Raw genomic sequence first — 13,708 nt, forward strand, 5'->3', positions numbered from 1 at the left:
CAATGGCTGTAGTGTTATACAGTGTTTTCTTTTTCCGACTTTAAGAAGCCTTCTCTAGAGGCATACAGTATATTGTTCAGATGCCATGGGGATATATCAGCTCTTTCATATTCTCTGAGGGACAGTCCTGTCTACCAAGCTCCCAGTCACTCAGCTGCCTTAGCAGGCATGCTTTATTCATGTCTTCCCTTCTTTTCCAACTGCCTTGAAGCCTCTCATTTTTCATTTTAGCTTTCTTCTGGTTTTTACAGGACATATGGTCACTTAGAGAATAAAGTCATCCTTTCACTTAAAGATAGTGGACGATCCTCAAACCATCTACTCGTGTTTGTCTCTACTCTATCAGTTCAGCATTGGCAGATTATAAACATCCTGGTTTGGTCCAGTATGCCTATACATACCATCTGCTATCTCTTCCTCTTCCTTAGAGACCTGATGTTATATCAAGCTTTCTTGAATTCAGATACAGTCTTGTCTACACTGCCTTCACCAAGTGGCTGTGGCACAACTTCACTTTTTTCGTTACAGGTAATTTCCAAGTTTGTCCTTTTTCATTTTCATTCTATGCGCCTTCACTCCAGAGTGTTCTTTCAATTGGAAGGGGATTCACTCACTTCCTGTGTATTTATACCATAGGTACATAAGTATGGTTATGCTGGGTAAGGCCTAAAGTCCATCAAGTCCAGCATTCATATCTAATGGGCATAGGTACATAAGTTTTGCCATTCTGGGGAAGCTCAAATGTCCACCTTTCTACAGCCAGAACAGCATTAAAGAAAAGAAAAAAAAAAAAAAAAAAAACCTCTCACGAGAGTATCGAACAGAAATCTCTGTTCCAAAGCAAGGCTTTGCAGTAATTCTGCAAACTAACGCATACAATATTTGCCATGGCTGTTCACCACTAGGAACACCGGGGACCCTGGGCCTAGGTTCGGTGTTTTAACCTGAAACAAGCTCAACATTCATATCTATTGGGTGTGAGTCTGGTACTACTACTACTACTTAACATTTCTAGAGCGCTACTAGGGTTACGCAGCGCTGTACAAATTAACAAAGAAGGACGTTCCCTGCTCAAAGGAGCTTACAATCTACATCTCAGTGAGGGAGGACGCATGACCGTGGTACGTGGATTAGTGGTATGTGGATTAGGGAGATCCAAGAAATTACAGGCCGGTGAATCAGACGTTCATACTGGGACAATTTTTTTCTGTCCGGAGCGTACTACCATAGCTGGTGGACTCCTATATTCAGAACTTTCTATATTCAGAACTTACCCAACTATGGAACGCCATAGAGATAGGGTTGGAGTTTGTAGCTCTATTTAACTGGTGTCCTTGGTCACCCTTCCTCTTCTCAGGATCCAGAGAATGGCTAGTTTTTTGCTTATGCATTAACCGGTCATTTTCAGCAGTACTCTCTCTTCCGTTCTTTTATAGATCTAAGAGGATGTTCATGGCGCTCTTAGGGTCATTTCATTCTTACCTAGACGACTGCCTAATTGGAGAAAGTCTTATCAGCAGAGTTCTCAGGTCACGCACCGGGTGTTGCATTTCTTACAGTCTCTAGGTTGGGTGGTGATTGTAGCCAGGCCTCTCATTTGATCTCTCATTTGATCTCTCATCAGATATCTCTGATTTTCTCTTTGTTTAGTTAGGTTGGCGCACAGTCTTTTGTCTCCTCTGCAAACATCCCAGTTTATATTTTTCTTGGTGACCTTGGGCCTTCGGCCATTTCCTCGCTCTATTCTGCAGAATGCAATTTTACTTTCTAATGCCCAAGAAGGAATTTTCCTTCATCCTATTGCGAATCTCAGGGTCATCAATCGCACTATTGTGTCATCTAGTTATCTCAAGAACCTTAGTTCTGTCATTGGGATGCTTCGTGCAGTACACTTTTTGGCAGAAGCTTGTTTGTATATATTTTTTTTCTGGGGGACCTCAGCAATTCGTTTTACCTTCGGGTGAATTTTGTTTTCCCTACTGACAAACAAGGCGGAGAGAGCTATGTTGGTCCTTGCCATGGCAATGGGTTATGTCATCCGCCAAGGAGGAGTTAAGAGTATACTCTTGAGTTTGTACTCATTTTTTCTTAGCTGTGTCACCCTGCATTTAGGTGAATGGACTCTCATTTTTTCAGCCTTACTTCTTCACTGCGACACTTCAGGGCTATCTCTTTTTGCCTTCAGGCTCACGAACATTTCTTGCTTCTTCCGTTCAGCAACAGTCTTGACAGGGACAGATGCCAACGTCCAGCAGGGGTTTTTCAGCCTTCTTTATGCGTTTCTTCCATCATCTCACTAGGTGTTTACGCAGAACCAAGGCACCCTTCTACATCCGGACCCTCAGTCACTCAAACTTATGGCGTGGTTACTGGGTCTGCAACATCTTTGATATTTTCGCAGGAAGTACTTCAAGTTTTAATTGCTTCCAGACAGAAATCTACATTAAAGTCCTATGAATCAAAGTGGCGACGGTTCACTCTGTGGTACTCCTCTCGCCACTTCATTCCACAAACAGTATCCATTTTGCATGTTTTGGAATATCTTCTGCATCTTGCGAAATCTTGTCTGTTTTACTCATCCATTAGAGTTCATTTGGCAGCTCTATCAGTGATGCATGATACTGTTGACAACCGCACGCTTATGCAGCATCCACTGTCAAAGCGGTTTCTTAAAGGAGTCCTGCACCTGTACCTCCAGCTAGGTGAACTAGGTGAACAGACTCTTAAAGTTCTGTTTTCTAGTAGCCATAACTTTTTCTATAAAGTTTTCCTCTTCAAGCAGTGTTTCCCAGTAGCCATTGCAGCAAGTGGATCTATGTGTGGAATACTTCTACGGTTGGTAACTTCTTTTCGGTCTGCTGTAGTTTAAAGTTTTCACCTTTCCCAATCGGTTTTTTCTTATTGGTTTTGTCCTTCTAGCCAGTAGGCGTAAAAGTTTTTCATTGTTTCTAACCCGCTATATCGCGAAGGATCAAGGAAATGAGAATGTCTATTTCTCTTCTCGCTGAGAGGGCAGTTCCACAGCGTATTACAACATATTCCACAACTTCAGAAGCGGGCTCTATTCTTACTACGGCGATTTTTGGTGCTCTCGGTGCACATTGGTAAGTTGGCAACTTAGTCCTAGTTTCATTTTATTTTGCTCATTGGGACACACTACATGTTAGTTGTCGCCAGGTGGCCTATGCAGCATGAACATTTCTCTGCAGTTTTCATAGGGTCCCTCCCTTCAGATTACTGCTTTGGTACTTCCCATCAGTCCAATCCTGGTCCGGTCCGGAGGGACGCTAAGGAAGGAGAAATTAGATCTTACCTGCTAATTTGCTTTCCTTTAGTCCCTCCGGACCGGACCAGGCCCCTCCCATGTTCTCTCTACTCTTTAGCTTCTTTTATTAAGTAGGAAGTGTATTCAGTAGGAAGTGTATTCATTCCTTTACGATTCGTGGAACAATACTATATATATATACAGAACTTTACGTGGTCTATACCACTTCTCTGGTGGTTGCTGGTGAGCTCAATTGCTGGAATCTATCTATAAAACCTTAAATACGCCATACCACTTCGCTGGTGAGAGTTGTGGCTGAGCTCAGTTGCTGGAATATCTATAAAACCTTAAATATGATTTACCACTTTTCTGGTGAGAGTTGCTGGTAAGCTCAGTTGATGGAATATATATAAAATCTTAAGTGGGCCATACCACTTCTCTGGTGAGAGTTGCTGGTGAGCTATATTATACGTGAGCCATACCACTTCTCTGGGGAGAGTTGCTGGTGAGCTATATTACATGTGAGCCATATCGCTTCTCTGGTGAGAGTTGCTGGTGAGCTATAGTACAAGTGAGCCATACCACTTCTCTAGTGAGAGTTGCTGGTGAGCTGTAATACATATCGGGCCATACCGCTTCTCTGGTGAGAGTTGCTGGTGAGCTCTGATACTTGGCATTGCCGAATGCTTTGTGGCTGCTAGGATTCCATACGGCACAGAAGGTCTTTCTTTCTTTCCTGCTTTGTTATTCAAATACTGAGGCTAAGGTCACATGGCCAGGGCTCCTATTGGCTCTCTAGAGTCAGAGTTTTTTCTCAGTCTCCACCTGCTGGTAGGCGAGCACAACCCATCAGTCCAATCCTGGTCCGGTCCGGAGGGACTAAAGGAAAGCAAATTAGCAGGTAAGATCTAATTTCTCCTTAAGATGGATCGGAAAATCCACTGCTTATTTCTAGGATAAGGAGCGTAAAAGCTGTTTTGCTGTTCTGGGATCTTTCCAGGTACTTGTGACCTGGATTGGCCACTGTTGGAAACAGGATACTGGGTTTGATGGACCTTCGGTCTGTCCCAGTATGGCAATGCTTATGTTCTTATGATTTTTTTCAGCAAAAAGATTGGTGCTGAAGACAGTGAAGTCTTGAACATACAGAAAGAGTGTAGTTAACTGAGCTGAAAAATCATTCTTGTAATCTCTGCCTTTTATTCCAGGGATATTTCTCTAGCTAGAGTTGATCATACCACAGACCTAAAGGACAGTGAGCTCGCAGGAAATTACAGAAGCCACAGTCCCAGGCACACCTGACAGCTTCCAGAGGTGCAGAGGGACACCTTAAGGAGTAGATGTAATGAATAGTGTGGCATACCGCATATGGGGAACACACAGGCTGTGTTTTCTCTTCAGCTTTCTGAGCAATGTGCTATCCTAAATAAATGATCTTTTCTTTTTTATATAGAACTTACTATGGTGTCAAAGTACATCACTAAGGGCTGGAAGGCGGTCCAGAACACATACAAAGAGAAGGAGCTGTCTACAGAGTGTGATCACTTGTTGAAATATCTTGAAGCTGTGGAGAAGGTGAAGCACACCAAGGACGAGCTAGAAGTCATTCACCTGATTGAGGAATTCCGGCTGGTCAGGGAACATCTCCTCACCAACCATCTGAAGTCCAAAGAGGTAAGATGCTCCTGAACTGTAAGGGACAATCTTCATGGTCTCTCGGCAGCATCATGTTCCTTACTTAATTATGTCTTTCCTGGATTATACTCCTGGCAGCAGTGAACACATGCTGAATAGGATATGAAATGTCATTCAGCCCAACCACAGCGCTCCAGTTGCTACATTGACCCTAGAGAAAACAAACTACATTCAGAAAGGATGTGATTGATGAACCTTTGAGACCATGTAAGTCCCTTCTTCAACTGAGCCTGGTGAACTGACATATAGAGGCTCATTTTTAAAGCACATAGACTTACAAAGTTACATAGGTTACTATTGGTCTCATTTTCAAAAGAGAAAATGTTCAAAAAGTGGCCTAAGTCTGCATTTGGACGTTTTTCTCACAAAAATGTCCAAATTGGTATTTTGAAAACTGATTTTTAGACGTTTTTCTATCAGGTCCGTCAGAAGTGTGTTCAAATCACAAGGGGGTATGTCAGGGGCATGTTAAAGGTGGGACTTGGGCGTTCCTAACACTTAGATGTTTTTCAGCCATAATGGAACAGAACAAAACCGCCCAAGATGTATATAGGGCACTCCCTTCTTGCCTTTAAAAGGGGGGATCTGAACAGAAGAGACTGAAAAAAGCAAGCCCTTCTGGCAAAGGAAAAACACTTTAGATTTCAGTTTTTCTCTTTTATAATAATGCTAAAATTTATTAGCGTAAATAAATGGTTACAATAAAAATTCTTTTAGCCCAGTATTACAGAAAATTGAATTACTATTTATATCAGTCCAAATTTCAGTATAAGGAAAATAAAATCTCTCTCTCTCTGTTTTCCTTTGGAAGCGTAACAAAACCTGACTACCACAAGTTGTGCTTGTCAGATTACTGAAGCCCAATTTTGTCCAATCAGTTAATGCCTTATATTTTCTCTCTTACTTATCTGGTATTCTTCAACTCTGACCTCAAAGGCCACCCTCACATAATTCTGTTTCTTTGGTATTTTTCTCAAATATTCATCATTTGCCCTTTGTTATCTCTCTCTCCCTTGAATACCTATCACTCATACTGGTCCTTCACTGAAAATGGCTGTGTTAATTCAGAGTCTGTTTGAAACAAACAAACAGACACTTGTTAAAGTTTATGTTCCATTACTAGGGCTAAGCAAGCCTGTCTATGGTCTGTGAGAAAACCAAGAAAACACAAGCTAGCTAATTGCCCTACTAGATCAAAAATAAGGGAATGTTATATATACAAAGCTGACTGATTTGAAAAACCAAACAGTTCTATACAAAGACTTAGATGTTTTGAGCTAGACCTGTTTTTATAATGAATAAGGCACAAAAGGGTGCCCTAAATGACCAGATGACCACTGGAGTGAATCAGGGGCGACTTCCCCTTACTCCCCCAGTGGTCACTAACTCCCTCACACCCCCCAAAAATGTGATTAAAAACACTACTTGGCAGCCTCTATGCCAACCTCAGATGTTATACTCAGATCCATTAGAACAGCATGCAGGTCCCTGGAATAGTCCAGTGGTGGGTGCAGTGCACTGCAAACAGGTGGACCCAGGCCCATACCTCTTCCTACCCGTTACACTTGTGGAGGAAACTTTGAGCCCTCCAAAACTCACCAGAAAACAACTGTACCCACATATAGGTGCCCCCTTCACCTGTAAGGACTATGGTAGTGGTGTACAGTTGGGGATAGTAGGTTTTGGGTGAGTTTTGGGGGGGGGGGCTCAGCAGACAAGATAAGGGAGAAATAGTGAGATGTATACCTGAGTGCATTTTATGAAGTCCACTACAGTGCCCCCTAGGGTGCCCTATTGCTTTCCTGGGATGTCTGGAGGACCAGTCTTCTAAAAATGCTGGCTCCTCCTATATCCCAATGGCTTGATTTTGTGCGTTTTACACTTGGACGTTTTTTGTTTGAAAATGGATCAAAAAACAAAACATGCAAATCACAAAACCTTGTATTTTTGAAAACAAAAGATAGACGTTTTTCTTTTTTGAAAGTGACCTTCTTTCCTATTCAGATTTTGGACGTTTTTTGCAAAATGTCCAAAGTCGGACTTAGACATCATATCGAAAATGCCCCTCCGTGTAACTTTGTAAGTCTAAGTGCTTTGAAAATATGCCTCCACGTAACTTTGTAAATCTATGTGCTTTGAAAATGAGCACCATAATAGCCCTCCAGGGTAGGGTGCTGTGGTGAAGCTTGCCCTGTCGCAACCTATCTATAACACTTCAGAGAGGAAACAGAACAATTTTAGTTTCTGACAATTTCATCTCGCATATTTCCCAGCTGGCTACTTTCAGTTTAAAAACATCTATATTAATAAATCCCACCTTGAACGTTCTGAAGCTCACTCCAAGGCAGAGAAGCTCACTCCACGGCAGAGAAGCACAAAACTCCTGTAGTCTTCATAGGCTAGGACCAGTCAGCCTCAATCATAGACCCGCCCTCAGCCACGCCCCATCTACTATAATAAAACGCAGCCTCAACGTTCTGAGGACACTGACGTCATTGAAGTCACTCACACACCGGTTCGTGGTTTCATGGTGGTGAAGCCACACAACATCTTCATGCCCTGCCCTCGCGTCACACGTGATGACATCGAGGGCGGAACACCAAAACAAATTAACGCATGGCGAGAAGTAGTTTCCCTACTCCTCCCCTTCCAACAAATCCCAGCCACCGCCAACGTGCAGATGAACCCGGCCCCTTTCGCCACATAGCCCCGCCCCTTACAACTTACCGCCCCACCCACAGTAGCACACGCTTAACCTCACCAACCTCCCTCCCCCCCTGTCACCTCCCCTCCCCTTACGCGTGTCTCCCTGGTGGTCTAGAGGTAACTGTTCGGTCGGGCCAGGAAAGAAAGAGCCCCCTCTTTCCTCCGTAGCGGTGGCTTCCTTGCTGCATCGTGTGGGAGTCCGGCTCTCGGCGTTTGAAAATGGCTGCCGAGACTTCAAGCTGCCTCGCGAGACTTCAACTCTCGGCGGCCATTTTGAAACGCCGAGAGCCGAACTCCCACACGATGCAAGCTACCACCACCGCTACGGGCAGGAAAGAGGGGGCTCTTTCTTTCCTGCCCCGACCAAACAGGTACCGTAAGGGGAGGGGAAGGGAGTCCCGTGCCCGCTAGCGCCCGTTTCATCGGTGCCAGAAACGGGCCATTTTTACTAGTCTGTACATAAAACGCTACCTCAACATTCTGAAGACAACCTGCTGAAGCCATCTGCAAAATCCCTAAACAGTTCGTAAGTTCATGGTGGTGAAGCCATCCAACTCACCATGTCTCTCTGCCCCGCCCTCGAGGGCGGAACACAGAGAGTAAAGGGATCCATAAAGGCACCCCTACCAACTGGCAACCGCCTCCAACAAACAACGACCCAGGCAGGGGGAGTGTTTCCGTACTCCTCCCCCTGCCTAGGAATCGCTACAGACTGCTGGCAAACTCCCCAACTACACGACCACAAAAGCCACCCGCAACCCCCCCCCCCCCCCCCCCACACACACACATAAACACACACCCAAACACACACACACAAACACATACACATACACACACATAAACACACACACACAAACAAACGCACACACACATAAAAACACAAACACATACACACACATAAACACACACAAACAAACGCACACACACATAAACACACATACACATAAACACACACACAAACGCAAACACATACACACACATAAACACAAACGCACACGCACACACAAAAACACATACACATACACACACGCAAACACACAAAAACACATATGCAAACACACACACACAAACACATACACACACAAACACACACACACATAAACACGCACACAAACGCAAACACACAAAAACACATATGCAAACACACACACACAAACACATACACACGCAAACACACACACACAAACGCACGCACACAAACGCACACACACAAACACACACACACATAAACGCACACAAACACAAATACAAACACACACACAGAAACACAGAAACACAAACACACACACGCACACACACGCACACACACGCACACACACACACGCACAAACACACAAACACACATACACATAAACACAAACAAACACACACAAACACACAAGCACAAACACACACACAAACAGCCTCGACGGTGCACCTCTAAGTGCCCCCCCGCCACATCGCCACAACAACCCGTGCAACGGGGCATCAGAAAGCCCCTACCCCCCTTCCCTCCTCGCTGCATCACCAAGCCCCTCCCCCCCACATCGACCGCCTTGCCACCCACGACCGCTAATACAAACTGTGTCCGGCGGCTGCTGCTGCTTCTATTCAGCAACAGCAGCCCGTACATAAAGAAAACAAAAAAACAACCTCCTAAAACGCACCTCTGTGGAGAAGCATCTCACATTGGCTGACGTCTCTGCAGCCGCTCCTCCTCTCCCCTCAACGTCAGTGCCCCTGCCGGAAGACCCCGGAGAAACGCCGAGACGTCAGAGGGGAGAGGAGGAGTGCATGCTGAGACTTCAGCCAATGTGAGATGCTTCTCAACAGAGGTGCGTTTTAGGAGGATTTTTTTTTCTTTATGTACGGGCTGCTGCTGCTGAACAGCAGAAGCAGCAGCCGCCGGACACAGTTTGTATTAGCGGTTGCGGGTGGCGAGGAGGTTGATGAGGGGGGGAGGGGCTTGGTGATGTGCCACGGTGGGGGGGGTTGGGTGATGCGCGAAGGGGGGGACAAGGGGCTTTCTTTGGGTGCTGCGCCGGCTGGGGGGGAAGGAGGGTCTCACTGGACATGGGTGGCTGGAAGGAAGCGGGGGGGAGGGGAGGGTCGCTGCACATGGGTGGCTGCAGGGGGGGCAGGGAACAGGGAGATAGGGATGGGGCTCCACACACCACACGGGTGCCTGCAAGGGGGACAGGGGATACAGGATGGACACTGCAGGGCAGGCAGGGGGACAGAAGGGTTGGTGGTCATCAGGGGGGACAGGTGGGTCGATGGACATGGCTGGCCACAGGGGAGGAACAGGGAAAAAGGAGAGGAGTGTCCTCAGACATGGGTGGCTGCACAGGAGAGGAGGGTCGCTGGACATGGGTAGCTGCAGGGGGGGCAGGTGGACAGAAGGGTCGCTGGACATGGCTGGCTGCAGGGGGGACAGGGGAGAGAGGAGGGACGCTGCACATGCGTGCCTGTAGGGGGACAGGAGGGATGCTGAGGGGGGGGCCTGAGACCACATGGGTGGCTGCAGGGGGAGCAGGGGAGACAGGAAGGACGCAGCAGGGGGAGAGGAGGGTTGATGGGCATGGGTGGCTGCAGGGGGAACACGGGGAGAGGAGGGTCGCTGCACATGCCTGGCTGCAAGGGGGCAGGGGAGAGGGAGGGGTGAGGGGGTTCCTCACACCACACACGCAGTCACTTATTCTCTGTCTGCCACATACACTCTCACTCACACACTCACTGTCTTTGTCCCTCTCTCTCACACAGTGTCACACAGAAACACAAACACTGTCTCTCACACACGCTCTCGCACAAACACATACACTCTGTCTCTCTCTCTCTCTCACATTCTCTCTCTTGACACGCTCCATCTCTCACACACGCTCTTTCTGAAACATACACTCCAAGGAAAACCTTGCTAGCGCCTGTTTCATTTCTAACAGAAACGGGCCTTTTTTACTAGTATTAAAATAATATAAAAATATCTACATGAGATACATACCGTATTGAGAACAGATTTTAGAAGTAGGGAATATGTGCCAGCCTAAACTGCAACACTAGCTCAGGGAACGTGAGTTTAAGTGTCTTATCCTGCAGGGGTCAGACACATCATGAGGCAGGCAATGCCCTTGTGCGCTTGGTAAGGGGGAAAGTGGCAGCTGCTTTTTACAGAAGAAGGAGGTTTGCAGGAAACTTCTTCCCTCCGTCCCCAAGATCTTGGCCAGTGAAGAAGCAGGTAGGATAGAGCAGAGGAGCTGGGCTAGGGAAGAGCAGCATCCTAGGGAGGAAGCCGACCCTCTTTGTGAGAAAATTCTGGAAAAGTGGCCTGGACCGTGATTAAGGCAATACAGCGTTGGGTAGCCTGAATCACCCAGGCCTGTCATCTGTAGAAGAGGGAGATAATCAGGGAGGAGAAATTAGTGAAGTAGTTTATGATAAGGTGTGGCAGTTTGATTCTTGCAATGTAATGTGTAAGAGTGTCTTGTGCGAAGATGAGAACTTGAGCACTGTTATGACTTTCACTGTGTAACTTCACCAGATCTGGAAAGCACTGCTCCAGGACATGCCTCTGACAGCACTTTTGAGGAATTTGGGAAAGATGACCGCAGATTTGGTGCTGGCACCATCCAGCCTAGAAGCTGTGCTGGTTTGTGAGAGACTGTGCAACGAGAAACAGTTAAAAAAGGTACAAAACACAGTGCCAGAGTAATTCATTTGTAGTGAATGAATGAGAGAAGCACGGTGATGAGTATACTGGGGCATTAAACACAAAAGACAGTTATTGAAGGGGTCTAGCCAGGTAAGTGAGGAGCTATCCAGCTAGATGCCCAGAGTGAAATCTGCAACCATCAGAGTGACTTGAAAGTATGCTGGGACTTTGACAACATGCAGTCTTGTAGCTGGATTTAAAGGAAGACTTCTTGAGTATTTGTTTAGGTCAGGAGAATGAATAGTGCATGTACAATTTGTATTTTCAATTTTATATTTGTAGTGTTGCCCCTATTCTTCCACCTGCAGGTGATGTGCATATGTGAATCACATTTTCAAAGAGAAACAACGTGGCTAACGTCTGTTTGAAAATTCATTATTAAGTAAGCTCATACAAAAGAGTCCACTTCTCTTGCTACTATCCAAGGGAACTGCTCTGCTCTTTTTGAACCTTTACCACCTCCCTGTATTTGAAATCAGTGAGGAATGGAATTAGGATTATTGTAGTGGGAGTATCTGGATTTGGGAGCACTAGTCAAGACAGATGGGCAAGAAAAGTTCCTCAGTAGTTGTGATAGATTTTATTTCCCATTCTCTTAAACTTCCACAGAATTGTATTGTTTTGATAGCAAGGGGAACAGCAGAGGTAAAAGACTTTTGGGATGTTTAACCATTCAGACTGCATGGTTGTTACATAACCAGTTAATATAAATTCCATGTAAGTTCCCTTAACTGAGTTTGAAATCATTTAGTAGGGCTGAGCCATTTGCTTTTGTATATACCATTATGGTCAATGAATTTCCCGAATAGTCACATGTCCAATCGCATAGACTGACTGCTTTGGTAAGATTTGATATTCCGTAGAGCCTACCAGGATGCAAATAGAAAGACTCTCCACTGCAGAAAGCACAAGACACCAAAAAAGACTGTCTGGGACACAGAATATATTAAATTTCAAATTGAAACAATGCAACATGTTTCATCTAACTGCCTCCTTAAGGAGTACATCATGACATTGCTAACCCTGTGGAGCAAGGCAGAGATGCTGGTGCTTTTTATTTATGTGGAAGATCTTACACACCGTGGAGTTGCTTTAAGATAAAATCTTTCATATAGGTCTTTTCTTGGCAAAGGGTCTTTATGAAGGTGAACATTGTTTCTGGTGTGTGTTAGCAGTGTTATGATGTACCCCTGAGGAAGTGGTTAACCAAGGGCTCTGTTTACTAAGGTGCACTAGCGTTTATAGTGCACGTTAATGGTAGAGACACCTATATATTCCTATGGGTGTCTCTAATTTTAGTGCACGCTAATTTTTAGCACGTGCTAAAAATGTTAGCATGCCTACAGCACAGCTTAGTAAACAGGGCCCCAAACATTGAGGCTTTGAAGTTTGAAATTTAATACATTTTAGTTTGTATCCTGGACTATAAGTTTTGTGGTCTCATTGCTGTTTTTTGGTGAATAGATCCTAACAAGACTAATTTCAGATGTGAAGCAATGTAAAATAATCTGCTGGACTTTTTAAATGTTTTTTTCTTTAGACACTCGAGATGACATACATAGGCATATTTTCAAAGCACTTAGCCTTCCAAAGTTCCATAGAAACCTATGGAACTTTGGGAGGCTGTGCTTTGAAAATGAGCCCCATAGGGAGTAACTTTATTACAAAATTTTGTGCAAAAAGCTGGTTCTATGTGCTAATATGGTCTTTTATAAAATTGCATAACTGTTTACATGCATATAAGAATGTGCTTAGACTGCATGTACTTATGAGTGCACCACATGTTGTCAATGTAGGGGATATAGTTTGGGCGGAGCAAAGGTGGAGTTGCAGTGTATATGCATATTTTATAAAATACAGGGGTACATGCCTGCACTTAGACCAACTTCAGAGCAATTTATATATTTCAATTTGTGCTGTTGGATCAGGCTCTAAGAGCAAGTTTTATAAAGGTACATCGTGCCTATTGGGCTCATTTTCGAAAGAGAAGGACGCCCATCTTTTGACATAAATCGGAAGATGGGCGTCCTTCTCACAGGGTCATCCAAATCTGTATAATCGAAAGCCAATTTTGGATGTCCCCAACTGCTTTCCGTCGCAGGGACGGCCAAAGTTCAAGGGGGCGTATCGGAGGTGTAGCGAAGGCGGGACTTGGGTGTGCCTAACACATAGACGTCCTCGACCCATAATGGGGAAAAAAAAAGGGCCTCCCTGATGAGCACTTGGATGACTTTACCTGGTCCTTTCTTACAACCAAGGCACAAAAAGGTGCCTCAGATGACCACCAGAGAGAATCGGGGATGACCTCCCTTTACTCCCCTAGTGGTCACTAACCCCATTCCCACCCTCAAAAAATA

General features: G+C 45.2%; 1 protein-coding gene across 2 annotated transcripts in view; it reads left to right on the top strand.

Moving 5' to 3' along the window:
* The window catches only part of RO60 (Ro60, Y RNA binding protein), a 121,980-nt gene that overhangs the window by 25,720 nt on the left and 82,552 nt on the right, over positions 1–13,708 (top strand). For both annotated transcript variants that reach the window (XM_030205676.1, XM_030205677.1), the window contains exons 3-4: positions 4,719–4,939; positions 11,181–11,327. In XM_030205676.1, the coding sequence (XP_030061536.1) occupies positions 4,719–4,939; positions 11,181–11,327 (368 nt within the window). The remainder of the gene's footprint in view (positions 1–4,718; positions 4,940–11,180; positions 11,328–13,708) is intronic.

Source organism: Microcaecilia unicolor, chromosome 6 (assembly GCF_901765095.1).
Source record: "Microcaecilia unicolor chromosome 6, aMicUni1.1, whole genome shotgun sequence".
Classification (NCBI taxonomy): domain Eukaryota; kingdom Metazoa; phylum Chordata; class Amphibia; order Gymnophiona; family Siphonopidae; genus Microcaecilia; species Microcaecilia unicolor.